The following is a 14,760-nucleotide window of genomic DNA, read 5'->3' on the forward strand; positions in this document are numbered from 1 at the left end:
AATCTAAACTTGTCATGTTGTGTTGCGGAGAGCGGTGAGAGAGACGCCGGGAATCCCAGGTAGTCATGATGAAATATGATAATTTAATGAAAAAACCAGGAGGAACAACAGAAAATCACTGGCAGCACAGGAACAGAACACAGACGTGAGACGAGGGTGTGATAAGACGAGGATCCGACGAAGAACACAGACACAGGTGGGTTTAAATACCCAGGGAAGATAATCAGGTAAGTAGACACACCTGGGGGACAATCAACGGGGAGGACAGGACAGAGACTCAGAGGAAACAGGACAGAAACACAGAAAATGTCAAAAATAAACACTCAAAAACACGGATCATAACAAAACTGAAGTTTTACTGATAAAAAAATTGGCAGAAAAATTATAGATTAATTATTTTGAGACCAGTATATTAAAATTAATCCAAGTTTATAAACAATAAAGAAAAAGTTGAGTGAAAAATGGTTTTTAATCAAATTTAACTCATCAACAATTTATTCATAATTTACTGAGTGAAAATCTAGAAACAAACATCAACTCAGTTTGTTACTAAAGAAACTTTAATCAACAAACTTTAGATCAGCTCATCTTTAACATTTAATTAACAAACATTTTGAGAATTAGTTAATAATCGACTGATCAAAATCATAAACAAAGAACCAACATAGAGTTTACCATCTGTATTTAGCATTAAATGTTTCTGTGAATTATCATATTTTTAACTTTGTTGTTTGATTGAAATTCTTAACAGCTGAGATGGAAAATAAGCTTTATCTGTTTTGGATTATAGTTTATAACATTTACATATGAAGAGCAAAATGTAATGAGACATGTTCACGTTCTCATGTATTTCAAGAGAAACTATTCTTCTAAACTGAAGCAGAAGTTTTTTTGCCCTGGGATAAAAATCTGCCTGCTGGACTTACATCCACAGTTTGTTCTGAGTTTTCATTCCTGTTGCAGAAACTGGAAGTTGTTGTAAACAACCTGCTGTAAATGAAAACTGAGCCTAAAGTCAGAAACATGGAGAGTTTCTAAAAGAAGCTTAATAAGTTAGTAATGATTCAGCAGCAGCAGCTTGTAGCACAGCCAACATTTATTCCTGAATATAGTTAATTTATTTCTCTATTTTCTGAAGGTTCAGTTAAACATTTCTGCTCATGTTCTTCATTCTCATTTACAATCATTAAAAGCAGATTATTTAAACCAGTGACCTGATCATTTAAAGCAACCCAAGTTTTAATTTCACTGAGTATTTTTTATTAAAGTGATAAATTAGTTGAAGTTTCTTCATGTAAGAGCAGGAAGACGTGGGGAAGTCAACAAGCTGAGTTTTCATTGTTGATGTTTCAGAGACAGGCAGTTTTTACTTCCAGCCGAGGTTTTGTGAGAAGACTATATGAACACCCTTCTGTCAAATTTTAATCGGAGTTTGATGGATTAATTGATATTAATTGATATCAAACCCCCTCCCCCTCCTATGGGAACTATGTGACCTTGTGACCCCCCCCCCAAAAAAAAAGTGAATATTGAATTAATAAATATAAGTGAATAAATAAATATAGTATATTCTAAACAATGTTGAATTAGATTAGGAATTTTGTAACTACCTCTGGTTTTAAACAGATTGTTTTCTTGATACACAGTGCTGGAATTAAAGCCTTTAAGTCTTGTTCCAAAAGAGAGACACAGGCTGACAGAGAAACCAGAGACCTGCTGCGTGTGTATCTGTCCTCGAGGAGGAGGGGGGACCGAGGAGAGTCTTACTGCTGCGTGTGTGCGCATGCATGTCTGCAGACTATAGATAAGTGTTAGATCAAACTCTTACAGGACATGAAAAAAAAAAACTTAAAGACGAAAACATGGATCTGTTGGAATGCTACTACTCAAGTAACCCTAGTCAGAGGGGTTACATGCAAAGACTGAGGGAGGAATGGTTACTTCGACACCCACAGTCTACAATGACTGCCAAACAACTAGTAGCTCAGTGCTCCAACATCCGCAAACGGCAACTGCTATCACAACTTGAGATTGACGAGGTACAACACAAATGCTACGGCAAGAGGGAGGAGCCCGGATGTAAGGTCAGTTAACAACAACTCCCTGACCTGAGAGAGAGAATCGTGGCCCGAATGAACACCAGGCAACCCCGACGAGTACGCTTGATTAAGATCAAGATAACAAGGAGGGAAGTCAGCACTCAAGGGGTGCAATGAAAAGATCAGTAATGTGCAGTCAGCACCCTGAACAATACTTGTGCAGTCAGCACAGTATTCAGTATCAATGTCTCCCAGTAATCAGATACCCTGCCGGAACCATCTGAGCGCAGAGATGGGAGAGTGCCTTTCTATGTTGGTCTAAAAACAGTCTGAGATTTGAGTCTATTATTCTCCTTATTTGGATGATGGGAATCTCATAAACCACAATTAATTGGTTATTTGTCATAATAATGTAATAATAATGAAAGTTCAGAGATAAATTAAAGTGAAAACCTTTATTGGGTAATAATGTATGTTTAGAATTGCGTAAAAATGATTAATTTTTAAATGCATAGTCTGAGGATTTGACAAAAGTGTGAGTGGATTAAATATGAAAAGCTGGAATCTGCATGAGGCTGTTTGATCAACCAGAGAGAAAGAAAAATTATGCTTGAAGAGGAATTTAGACTTTCTTTTTCAGAAAGGTTCCAACACGTCTGGGCAGCACCATGTAACCTGAGAGCAGAATATCAACATTACTTGCCTTAAGGTGACTCCACCTACTAATACAATAATATTTAAAACCATGTGAAGCCCAGAAATCCTCTAGTGAACAACAAGGAACAGAGCTGGAAAGACCTTCATACTCCACAGGTTTTATCCATGCAGCCACCAGGTGAGTCAGTCTGTTCTAAAATCAAAATCAAATTTTATTTGTATAGCACATTTCATCAGCAAGGCATTTCAAAGTGCTTTACATCACAGCAAACACAAAATCATGCAAGTTTCTAGTTTATTGTTGGTCAGTTTTTATTCTGACTGTTAAGATGAAGAGGAACTCTGTTAAAATATTTAACAGCTTGATCATGATCAATGTTGTTAATGTACTAGAACCTGTTAAAATGGTAAAAATCTGACTTTCTGGTTACTGACAGAGAAGAGAATCTGTTTCAGAACCACAGAGAATGACAGAAATTATAGACAATGATAAACAGCTTTTATTGAGAATCTGCTGAAGTGATGAATTTTTAAATGTTTTACTGGCCTTAATTTGAGAATAGTTGGACATTAATCTTTTCTCTGTTTTGACTTTCAGTATTAAACTCAACTTTTCTTCCTTGTTGATGAAATACGACTGAAAGTTTGTGAACCAGCTGATCAAACATCTGTCCTGATGTTCTTCATCACTTCACTGATGTTTATTCATCTTGATAATTTCAAGCCAGATGTTTCTGATCCTGCTGCTCCTCATCCTCAGCTCATGTCTCTGTGGTCAGTCTCCATCTTGTCTTTGTGACAGAAAGCTCTGTAGATGGAGCTGAAAGACTCCCATGTTCCAGTTCTCAGTGTGTCTGCTCCTCTCTTTCCCTCTCTGTCTCCTCAGCAGCAACATTTGTAGTGAATGTGACCCAGAGCAGCTATGAGGCAGAGGAGAACCACAGCATCACTCTGGAGTGGACCTTCACCACCAGGACTCAGGGATCCTACAGGGAACTGTTCATCTACTGCAGCTTGTTGGCTCCTTATAGCCCTCTAGTTCTCTATCACGTCCATCAAGGTGATGAGTTTCCAGATTCTCAGGATGATCAGTTTTCAGGACGAGTCCAGAGTGACAAAGACGTCCTCAGAGAAGGACGAATCAGACTCCATGTGTCCAGACTGAGGACTGAAGACTCTGGTCTGTATCGATGTGGAGTGAAAACTAAAGATGGATCTGGGATTAAAAGCTGCAGACTCAACGTCTCTGGTGAGTTTATGTTGCACTATCCAAACTCCAGACATAATAATGGAATGTCAAAACTTTTATAGCTGTGGGAAAACTTTAAGGCTCCTTCATTGTACTGTCCATCCAGCAGCTACTGATGTCGCTCCAAAACAGAGACCGACCTTGGATCCAGAAGCAGAAGGTCGAGGAAGGATCGGCCTCCATGTTTCTCTGGGACTGACAGCAGCAGTTGCAGCAGCTCTGATCTTCAGATTCTTCTTCAGTTCTATAAAACATCAGAAGGATTCAAATAACTTGCAGCCTCTTGGAAGATCCTGAAGGTCCATTATGCTGCTGGACAAATGGCTTCATGTTGGACTAGAATATGTTGGTGTCCAGAGGAGGTTTTAGTTTGACTGCTGGGTGTCTAGGTGCTGCTGCTAAACAAACCCAGATCATTATTCCTCCACCACCGAGCGTTACAGTTGGTTTGGTGAGTTGAAGACTAGAAATCTGGTTCTTCATTGAGATGCAGCTGTGAAAACCAACAATCTGCTGCTGATCCATTTAGAGACAAGATTTTATTGGTGACTCTCCATCATACTGGTTCAGCCTTTTCCCTACCGTTTTGTCATGACCTTTAACCTTTAACAAGCTACTTGAGGCCTGGAGAGTAATTTGAATGCAATTGTTCCTTAGCAGTGAAAGACTGGAGTTTGTGAAATTTACATTTTTATGTTACTGTGAATATTTTTATGAGACTGTTTCTGTGTCATATTTAATTAATGTAGCATATTTAGACTGAAAGAGGATGCTACTATTGAGCCCAATGCTCTTTATCTGTAGCTTGTATGTTAATAATTTTCTCATGTCTTTAATAAATCCATATTTTTGCAGACATGTCAGAATCTGTCCTGCTTTTGGAAATTTGTTTAACCCACATGCAGAAACACCATCAGGAGATCAGAACATTTCTTTTAGCTTTATTTACAACAAGTTGAAAAGTGTGATAATGAAGGTCCAGGACAGGAACAAAATCCACGCTGGCAGGCTGGCTAGGAACACTGGGGACCAAAGAGAGACGTGAGTCCAGCAGGGTGCTAAGGTCGGATGGTGACAGTGGTGCAGGCAAGGCGATCCGCCATGGAGGGGCGAGAGTTGGGTCAAGAGGAGGTTTGCCGAAGTGGGAGGAAGTTTCCAAAGAAGATCCTGGTGGTGCAAGTGGCAAGGCACGCCGGTTCCTGTTAGTGTGTCCCAGAGGCGATGGAGGATGAGGGGCGAAGCAGGTTCAGGTAGAGCGGCAGTAGAGAAGTGATCAGCTGCTGCTGTGGGGGCGAGAGCGCAGTGGGGGTCGAACAGGAGAGAGGAAACCACCATCTGGGTGGAATCCCAAGTAGAAGCGTATCTAGCAGGGCAGAACACAAACGTAGGTGAACTCTGAATTCAAAAGGCTTCAGATCTGAGACTCTGAGGGGCTGGAGTCAGGAAAACACTCTGGACTCAGAGGACCGGCAGCCGGCTCTTCTTGTGCTCCACTAATGAAGAAGATGAATCGCAGGTGTGCAGGAGAACCTCCGAGAGGCTCAGCTCCCAACCTGCTTCCTGGACATCTAGTGAGGGAAGGAAGGGACTTATGGGTGGTGACAGAGGTTCCCAACAGGATCTTTATTCACTGTTGAAATGTTTGATTGTTTCCAGAACTGAAATCAACTCTGGCAATACGAGTTTCTTACTAAACTGATGATCTATTCATTGAAATGTACAAATCTGTTCTCTCTCTGGTTTTAACAGCAGAAATTAAAGGTGCAGTCCCAAACTTCATCAGTCCAAGGCCAAACAGATCTTTGACTGAGATCCAGTGAATATGCCTAATAAGAGTTACTGCGCCTTTTTAAATTACCTTAACAACAATATCATACATTGTTTCCAAATTAAAGAGACAAGTGAGAAAATGGCGTTAGTTGAATAAGAAACAAAAAAGGATGAAATCAGAGCAATGTTTAAAGATGCTTGGTTTAACAATATTAATTTTAAAATATATTAAAAATATTTTAATGTATGATTCTTCATGTGTTCCTGACTCTTCTGCTTTGGACTTTGCTGGTTAATCTGTTAATGTTGTGTTCATTGTGGGACAACAGAGAGAAACATGGAGTTTTCTGACTGTTTCTGATGTTCTTGTAGGGCAGGTTTAGACCAGAGTGCCAGAAACCTTTCTTATCCAAAGCTGAACTTTTATTTTCGGTGTTGTTTTTCCACACATATTATTTTGAGACTGAATGTGACAGTGCATGTTCCAACAAAGCAAAAAGGGAATGTCTGAGGAGAATTTAATGTCACTTCTGGGCACAGCCTTTTTGCTTGAAATGAAATTCTGCTGGAAATTTCAAAAGTTCTCAAAACAGAACTTCTGCACAACATACTGCATTCTGTCATACTGCCCAGGGGCCTCATGGGTAAAAGAGTGCACAGTTTTCACACTAAAACTTGGTGTTTGCATTTATTGATATTTTTTTTGTTGAAATTGTGTAAATCATGGATCTATGAATAAATATTTAGTCACCTGATTTGCTGTTGATCAGAAGCCTCCAACCATCCATCCTGTCCAACAAATAATACATCAAGATACTACAGAAATCTCTCTCTGAGTTCTACATTCTTCTAAACTGAAAGAAAGTCTGTTGGATTTTTATAAACAAAGCGTGTTCATTGGATTATGTTTTGGTTTTATAACTTTATTATGTGATGCCAACATATTTAAGCATGTTGGCATCGTCAATGTTTCATGTTCAGGATTAATGTACAGGTTACTAGTACAATTCCATCAATGACCAAACTATAGACATCAGAGAAGCTGAATAGAAAGGATTTCTCTTTCCACACAGAAAAAAAACACACAAGGAAATGATGAGGGGAAGCCCTGCTGATGTCATTTCTTTTGAATCTTCAGGTACGTTACCTGGCAGCTTGAAGTTAACTGTCACATCCATGGATAAATTTGAAGGTCATACCCAGAACTCTGTTTAGAGGCTGATCTCAAAGCGTCCCATCCTTCAAATCCTGTTCCTGGTATTCCTCCTGCCCCCTGTCTATTTCATGTCAAATAAAAACCACCAGTGCCAAAAAATTAATTAAAAAAACCTACAACATCTTGATGGACGTTTGGATAAAACCAACTTAATATGTACCTTTCTAATTGCAAAGGGGGCAATTATTCTTTCAAAGAATGAGTTTATAGTTAACATTTTTAACCTTTGATCAGAAACGACTGATTCTCCATTTGATACTAACTTTAGTTCCAGTTTTTTTTAAGTTAACTTCAGATCTGCAAGCAGGTGATCTGCAATTTAAATACAAATTAGCATAAAAGAAAAACGTGTTTGTGGGGAAAAAAAAGCAAAACAGAGGGTAATGAACTTCCAACATAATCTACTCCTTCACATTGACGTAAAACCCACAGAGGAAATGACTGAGGCTTAGTCACAGTAGATATTTTATTTCTTGGCGCCATCTAGCGGGTGCGAAGATGAACAACATACAAGGAAACAAACCTGACACTGTAGAACAGGGGTCCCCAAACTTTTTCCTGTGAGGGCCACATAACTTTTCCTTTCTTTAGTGGGGGCCAGAGTCAGTTTGTAACAGAAAAAGTGTGACGATTGCAGGAGTACCGAAATGTAAAAATGTGTTGTCTTCCAGAAAGCACAATCAAATAACCCTCTCTGGGTTCTTCACAGAACAAATCCAGGAAGGATTATTGTCCGTATTTTACGAACTATGAGCCACACCGGACTATAAACCACAACCCCAAAGTTTTTTTTTAAACCAGTAAACACACATATAAGCCACAGGTTTCTCTGCTGCTCCAGGTTTTCCACAATGATGCAGCAGCAGCAGAGGACAGCCAACATTTCAGTCATAACATGTCAATTAAATATCACATTTAAATTATGTTGAAAAAGAAAAAGTTGCCAAGTTTAGATTTAACTGAACTGATTACAGTAGTTTCTGAACAGTAACTGTAACAGTAAAAATGCCGATCCTTCGTGTCTGCTACTAGCATGTGCTAAATGAAAATGGGCGCCGCCTTCTTCTTCTTCTTCCTTCAACGGCAGCTTGCATCCATTATTGTTGCACTACTGCCATCTACTGGATCCTAATATCTATACATCAAATTCTCATAATGATCCCAGTATTATTTAAAAAACTGTTAAATAGCATTTCCCCTCAATGCTATTTAACTGATCAACAACATTCTCAAATTTCAATTACCTATTAAAACCTAATTCCGTTTTAATGGGCGTGTTCTTCTTTTATTTCCAATGATTCACTTTGTAATGGTCTCGCTATGGTGTCTGGTACCAAAACTATCAGCCAAACTCCTTTCACACGAGTCAGGATTAATTAGATCTTCTTTTATTTCCATGTAGAATGGAGTGAAACTGTCAAAACACAAACAACTCAGGATGAGCTCAGAGCAGCAAACAGAAGCGTTTTTACATTCAGAGTACAACTGATACAACAGCTACCTCAGAATGCTATGAGCTGCAATGCTATATAACGAGCTAAGAAATCTTAGCAGCCTGCTAGTTGGCAATGATGTAGCACATAATCAAATCGCCCGCAGGTATTTCCACAACTAATTCAATAAACAAGTTACTTATTTTCTTATATGTTAACATAAAGGCTCGTTTTGAAGTATAAGCTGCTACTTCCAGGCATCGCTTCGAAGAACTCGACCTGGAATGCGGCGTTCATAACAGACACATGTGTTCATCTGCTCTACCGCTAGCAAACAACAGTACTGATTAAATAACATAAAAGACAAGAAGCAGTTCCCTAAAAGTCCAACAGATGGCAGCAATGCGCCATGCAAAACACTCACAGTTTACATGACACACTTCCTGCTAAAGAGCCCCCTGGTGGTTGAAGAAAAATCCACATATAAACCGGAAAATACAATAAATGAAAAAAAAAAATCTGAACGCTCTCTGGTATTGTTCAGGGGGCCGGACCAAATGTGGAAGCGGGCCGCATCCGGCCCGCGGGCCGTAGTTTGGGGACCCCTGCTGTAGAGTCTGGTCTAACTGAATTCTCTTAATGTAAAATCTGACTCAAAACTATTTCAGTGGAAATTGAAAGATTTAGCACAATTTCCTGCTATTTCCAGATGGTTCTCAGGTCCATGTGTGTATTATGATATTTCATCTGTTGGCAATCAGAAAATATTTGCTTTTTAATTAAACTCATTGATAATCAACTTCAAATAAAGAAATGAAAAATAACAGAGGTTCAGAAGTAGTGAAATTTTAAAAGTAAATGGAGTTGAATACTTACCTCCATAAAGATCAGTTTTCAAAATATTCTTTTTACCTTGATTCAACACAGTGATGTCTCTCCATGAGAATGATGACAGTCAAACACATTTTTCTCTGAAACGGTGTAATGAAGGTCTTCATTACTTAGCTGAAACACTTAATATGTGTGTTGAATGATAAAAGAAACAGGTACAAACAGATTGAAGAATTTTATTGTGTTTTTATGCAGTGGCATCTCAGCTGGAACTGATGGTGTCCTGTTAAAATACAACAAACAAATGGATATAAGTATTGTGACTGTTTAAAATACATTAAATTGTTTGAAGGTTTTGTGTAGATGTGGCTATCAGATCTACACAAAACCTGAAACGCCTTCTTCCTCTGCAGGGTGTTCAGGGTTTGTCAGGTAGACCTGCTGTTTGTCTCATGCTCCGCCTTCAACTGTTACAGAAATCAGAAAGCAGGGTTGGCATTGGCTGCTCTCAGATCTATTGTAATGAAAATAGCAAACAGTCTTTGGTTTGATACCTCGAGCGTGTCTAACTAGAGAGGCTAAGATAGATCAAATAATTTAGACATGAACTGTTCCTTAAAAGATCAGCAGCAACGTTGTGGAGGAAAACCCGAAGGACACATCAGGTTGTTGAAGCAAGAAAGTGTTGACGCCTATAAAGAAGACAAAATGTCCAAGTAAGTTGATTATATTTTATATTTTAGTTGGATAAAACATTTCACGTTTCTTGGGAATTAATGTGAAACACAATGAAATCCTAAAGTTGTGTATCTCCCAGTTCATATCTGTAAAAAATAACATTTAATCTTCTGTAACTTGTCCTTTCTGAACCGTCTTGGCAGCTGAATGTTTTTTGTCTCCTATTAGTCCTAAACGCGGTTTTCCAATCTGCCTCATCGTCTAAACTCTAAGTTTGCATGACCACCAGCGCGGCTCAGACACGAAGCTGTGAACCACCAGTCACTCGTTTACGCTCACAGCTTCGTTTCTTTTTCTTCTTTCTTTCAATAGACAAATGATATATAAAAGTCATTCTGATGTATTGTGAAAAACATTATGGCAGCTAATATAATTAACAATAACAGCTTTAAAGGATGAAGTTTTAACCTACTTTCCTAAAATGGCTCACAGATCAATATGTCTGTAATGACGAAATGTATTTCATATTTCACAATCAGAAAATGTTTAATTTGTTTATAATTTATGAGGAAATTGTTTCTGAAATTATAAGCTTTCAACACACGAACGGTGAGAAACAGAAACATTTCAAGGAGGAAAAGACTGAAGACCGTCTACTTGTCTGGGCGGAGTCATGGGCCACATGAGCCACACCGACAGGGATCTGTGTGATCCTGTTGGTGTGATCACCGCTGTCATCATGACTCCGCCCACAGATCAAATTACATTTTGTTACCATCAGTATAAACTGAATAGTCAACTTCCTGAAATAATTCACTTTACTCATTCAACACAGTGATAATTCACTGAGTGGAGATTAATGTGTGTTGAGACATAAAATGAATGTTTTGTCATCAACAACTGTGTTTATATTTTCTATTTATTACACTGGGAAAATAACCAAGAGCACAAAAAATTAGAGTTTTGTTAAAAAGAAAATTTTTCTTACTTATTCCAGAAAATGAATCTAACATACAGTGAAATGTTCCAAAACTTTTGTAATATTAGTTGTTTTTATTGCACTATAAGTGGTTGTAACACTTTGTTTTTATAACTTTGATTATTTCTTACGGATTATAATAATCTGTAAGAAATATAGATTATCTCTTACAGATTAAGAAATAATGTGTCTCTGAAAAATGTAAACTTTGTATAAAACCAAAACGTTGGAATGTTATAGAGTAACATTCCAATCAGCTAATTGATCTAATCATTATAAGCATAAATTGATCTTCTGCAATTTTCTTGTTGGTAAACCATAATCAACATTATGGTTATATTATGAATGCTTGCATAATATAATTTTGTGTAATGTAATCATGTTTAGCTTTGTGAAATGAGCAACAAAAACAAAAGTTTAAATGACTCTAATTTTTCAAGCTGTGATTGTCATTAACTTTGACATCGCTTTTCATTTAACCGTAAAAAAGGAAATCTCCTTCACTGACGTCTTTTTCTTCATTGATTATAAGAAACTGATTTTACTCAAACTGTTGTTAAATAAAAGGTTCAGCAGCTGCAGAGAATGAAAACATGTCCTGTTGACTTAAGATTGCTGTATGAACTTATCACCACAAGGTGGCATAATACTGCACAGCTCCAGTTGTTCCTCATATTGTTACTGATGTCCTGCTGCCTCTCCTCCTCCTCCTCCTCTCTCAGGATGAAGATGATCTCCCTGCTGCTCCTCATCCTCAGCTCATGTCTCTGTGGTCAGTCTCCATCTTGTCTTTGTGACAGAAAGCTCTCTAGATGGAGCTGAAAGACTCCCATGTTCCAGTTCTCAGTGTGTCTGCTCCTCTCTTTCCCTCTCTGTCTCCTCAGCAGCAACATTTGTAGTGAATGTGACCCAGAGCAGCTATGAGGCAGAGGAGAACCACAGCATCACTCTGGAGTGGACCTTCACCACCAGGACTCAGGGAAACTGGAGGGATCTGTTCATTGTCTGCAGCTTGTTGGCTCCTCATCGTCCTCTAGTTCTCTATCATGTCCATGAAGGTGTTGAGTTTCCAGATTCTCAGGATGATCAGTTTTCAGGACGAGTCCAGAGTGACAAAGACGTCCTCAGAGAAGGACGAATCAGACTCCATGTGTCCAGACTGAGGACTGAAGACTCTGGTCTGTATCTGTGTGACGTGAAAACTGGAGATGGATTTGGGTCTGCAACATGTCGACTCAACGTTACTGGTGAGAAGAAATAATTTTATCTGCTTGTTCAAATCCTGATTCCTGTGTTGATTAACCTTCATCTTCATCATGAATCCTCCTGGATCTCAGTTTTCATCAATTATTTGTGGTTTCTCTCCAGCAGCTGCTGATCAGATCCAAACTCAGAGACCAACTTTGACTCCAGAACCAGAGAAACTAGAATGGATCATCATCTTCATCTTCATCACTGTGGGACTGACAGCAGCAGTTCTCATCGTACTTTTATATTGTCTTGTAGTGAAATGTTGTCTGCCAGGAGAAAGAGACTTTTATGTTACTGATGAAGAGACAGAGAGTTTAGATAACTTTTCAATAGAAACACTTAGATCAAAAGTTACAGAAAGAGGGAACCAGAACCTGGAACCAGAACCTGGAACCAGAACCCTGATCTTAGCTGCTTTCAGCTGCAGCAGCTGATGAACCAGTGAAGCTCTGGTTCTGCTCCACTGGTTCTGGTTCTGATGGTTCTGCTGAAATAAATCCATATTTCTTCCCTCATGTTGTCAGAACCTGATTCACTGCAGAACCTTTTATCAACATGAGCTGCAGCTGTTTGGACTCAGCAGAACCAATCCAGCTGCTGGATCTGACCTCAGACCAGTTCTACCATCAGGGTTATACTGGAGCGCCACCTGGTGGTGGAGTTAGGAACTGAGAGCTCATAGTGCTGAAGGTCTGAGTGACGGACTGACTGGATCAGTTCAGATTCATTTGTTCTGGTTTTATGTTTTTACCACCAGAATCTCTTCAATTCTTTGTTAAAGTTTTATCATCAGTGTTAATTGTAATTATAATGAATCCATTTGTTTTGCTTTTATGTTGATCATATTACAAAATGCTGGACAAAAACAAAAAGTAAACACTGAATCACAAGAGTTTACATCAAATATTAGCTAAATGAGCTTATTTATAAAAAATGATGAGGAGCTGCTTCTGAGAGAAACAACTCCTGGGCTCTGAAAGCATTTATATAAGATCTAAATGTTATTCATTTGAAGTTTGTGATTGTTGAAAAGGTATTGAAGAAATATTATTTCTGTGTAAACTGATCTGTCAGATTTGACTTTAAAGGTCCCTTAAATTTCTTATGTTTCTGCTAAAACTTCCCTCTGAAATCTTATGCTTGTTTTATTCATGCACTAAAGTTTTTTTTTCTTTTTACACTTTAGCACTCATAATGTATAAATAACCTCTGCCTTTTTTTGTATAACAAATGTTATTTACCTGACCTCTTGCAGCTGTAAACAGGTTTATTATTGTGTTTTTATGCTGAAACTTCAGGATGAAGTTCTTATGAAGCAATTTATCAAGCAAGGAAAAGGAGCCTGAAATGTTGGTTCCCAGCCTTCCTGTGAGAAACTTTGTGATAACTAAATGATTCTTTGTCTAGTTAGATAAAATTAAGTGCTGTTTCAATGAAAATCACCAACATCTGCTTGGTAACTGAAAGAGTGACATATCATTTGGGGAGACATTTTTATTTTTTTTATTATTTTTTTTTAATCCATAATTTAGTATAGTTTGACTTTATCAAATGTATTTTGATACAATAAGAACAGTTATATGAAAACTGATTTTAAACAAGCAAAAGAACAGTTGTAAAGTTTATACATGTTCAAATGAGTGGGTATTAACTTATTTATATTCCTACCCTTTGTAGCATCATCCCATAAGTTACCATTATCAGTTGTATACAAATGTGTAGCTTAATACATGTTAAAAGTCAACATATTGTAAATATGTCCAGAACGCAAGGTTAACCCTGAACAGGGCACCAGTCTGGAACAGTTCAGAAAAAAAACTGGACTGTCATATTTGAGGCTAAACGTTTGAGCCACATGCAGGATAAACTTCAGGATACAAGAAAATGAGTTTATTAAAGTTTAGTGTACAAAAAATTTGAATGTGTCTTCTTTGTCTGGGGTATGGAACAGCTGGAGATCTGGAAAATGATTAATGTTTTAGCTCATCTTCGTCATCTATGGTGGAAATTGAGGGCGTGAGTGGCCATTGGTCAATAGGATCTTGAAGAAAGAGAGGTCCATGTGACCACCTGGAGAGGATGGCTAGTTTGGTCAGAGCTTTAGGACAGTAGATGAGAGGTAAGTTGCTCTGAAGGTGAATGAGTAATAGAGGAAATGACTTTACTTGTGAAACGGGGACTGATCCGCCAGGGGGGGCTATTCTGCTGGTGCTGGGGCTTGGTTTCTAGGGGAAATGTTGGGTCCAGGTGGAGTTGGGACTGAAGACAGAAGATCCAGGGAGAATGGGCAGGTGGTGATGATGGTTTGTTGGTTGTACTTCGTTGGAGGGTGGCCAGGTTGTAGCTGAACAGCCAGAAGAAATTAGTCACCAGTCCGAGGGATCTGTGAACCAGAGGTTTCTTTATGAAGAATCTTAGTGATGAAGCGATAAAACTCAAAAGGTAACAGCCACTGAGAACCTGCATTGAGAGCACAAGGGAGACTTCAGTAAAAACACTCAGAGGGGCACAGAGTACCATGAACAGCAAACAATCATTCATCGAATTACTGGTGACAGGCTTCTCTTTAACACTGGCTGATGACAGATAAGTGCAGGTGTGACAACACCTGAGCCCGCCCTTCGAACAACAGCCTCCTGGCTCCATCTAGTGGATGA

General features: G+C 38.6%; 2 protein-coding genes across 6 annotated transcripts in view; both read left to right on the forward strand.

Moving 5' to 3' along the window:
• Window positions 1–13,973, forward strand: part of LOC148154248 (CD276 antigen-like) — a 30,409-nt gene extending 16,436 nt beyond the window's left edge. The window contains exons 1-4 of one of the 4 annotated variants that reach the window (XM_088015112.1): window positions 9,675–9,911; window positions 11,575–11,624; window positions 11,737–12,099; window positions 12,221–13,973. In XM_088015112.1, the coding sequence (XP_087871238.1) occupies window positions 9,799–9,911; window positions 11,575–11,624; window positions 11,737–12,099; window positions 12,221–12,537 (843 nt within the window). In that variant the 5' untranslated portion in view covers window positions 9,675–9,798 and the 3' untranslated portion in view covers window positions 12,538–13,973. Of the gene's footprint in view, window positions 1–9,674; window positions 9,912–11,574; window positions 11,625–11,736; window positions 12,100–12,220 lie in introns of those variants that run through there. The other 3 variants (XM_088015113.1, XM_088015114.1, XM_088015115.1) reach the window with 3 other exon arrangements.
• On the forward strand, window positions 722–4,803 carry LOC148154250 (uncharacterized). Of its 2 annotated transcripts, none has more exons than XM_088016074.1 (4): window positions 722–2,874; window positions 3,295–3,470; window positions 3,583–3,945; window positions 4,055–4,803. In XM_088016074.1, exons 2-4 carry the CDS (start codon window positions 3,425–3,427, stop codon window positions 4,240–4,242), a joined length of 597 nt encoding a protein of 198 aa, XP_087872200.1. In that variant the 5' UTR covers window positions 722–2,874; window positions 3,295–3,424; the 3' UTR covers window positions 4,243–4,803. The 2 variants fall into 2 exon arrangements, with proteins under 2 accessions (XP_087872200.1, XP_087872199.1); XM_088016073.1 differs by having other exon boundaries at window positions 723–2,874; window positions 4,052–4,803.
• Window positions 13,974–14,760: the final 787 nt, after the last annotated feature.

Source organism: Poecilia mexicana, unplaced genomic scaffold (genome assembly GCF_051168715.1).
Source record: "Poecilia mexicana isolate PSO_F unplaced genomic scaffold, ASM5116871v1 scaffold_18, whole genome shotgun sequence".
Taxonomy (NCBI): domain Eukaryota; kingdom Metazoa; phylum Chordata; class Actinopteri; order Cyprinodontiformes; family Poeciliidae; genus Poecilia; species Poecilia mexicana.

Excerpts from the sequence above, each read along its gene's own strand:
- LOC148154250 (XM_088016073.1), top strand. The coding sequence starts at position 3,425 with ATGTTTCTGATCCTGCTGCTCCTCATCCTCAGCTCATGTCTCTGTG. Across the intron at positions 3,471-3,582 it reads CCTCAGCTCATGTCTCTGTG|CAGCAACATTTGTAGTGAAT; the intron begins GTCAGTCTCCAT and ends CTGTCTCCTCAG. Across the intron at positions 3,946-4,051 it reads CTGCAGACTCAACGTCTCTG|CAGCTACTGATGTCGCTCCA; the intron begins GTGAGTTTATGT and ends CTGTCCATCCAG.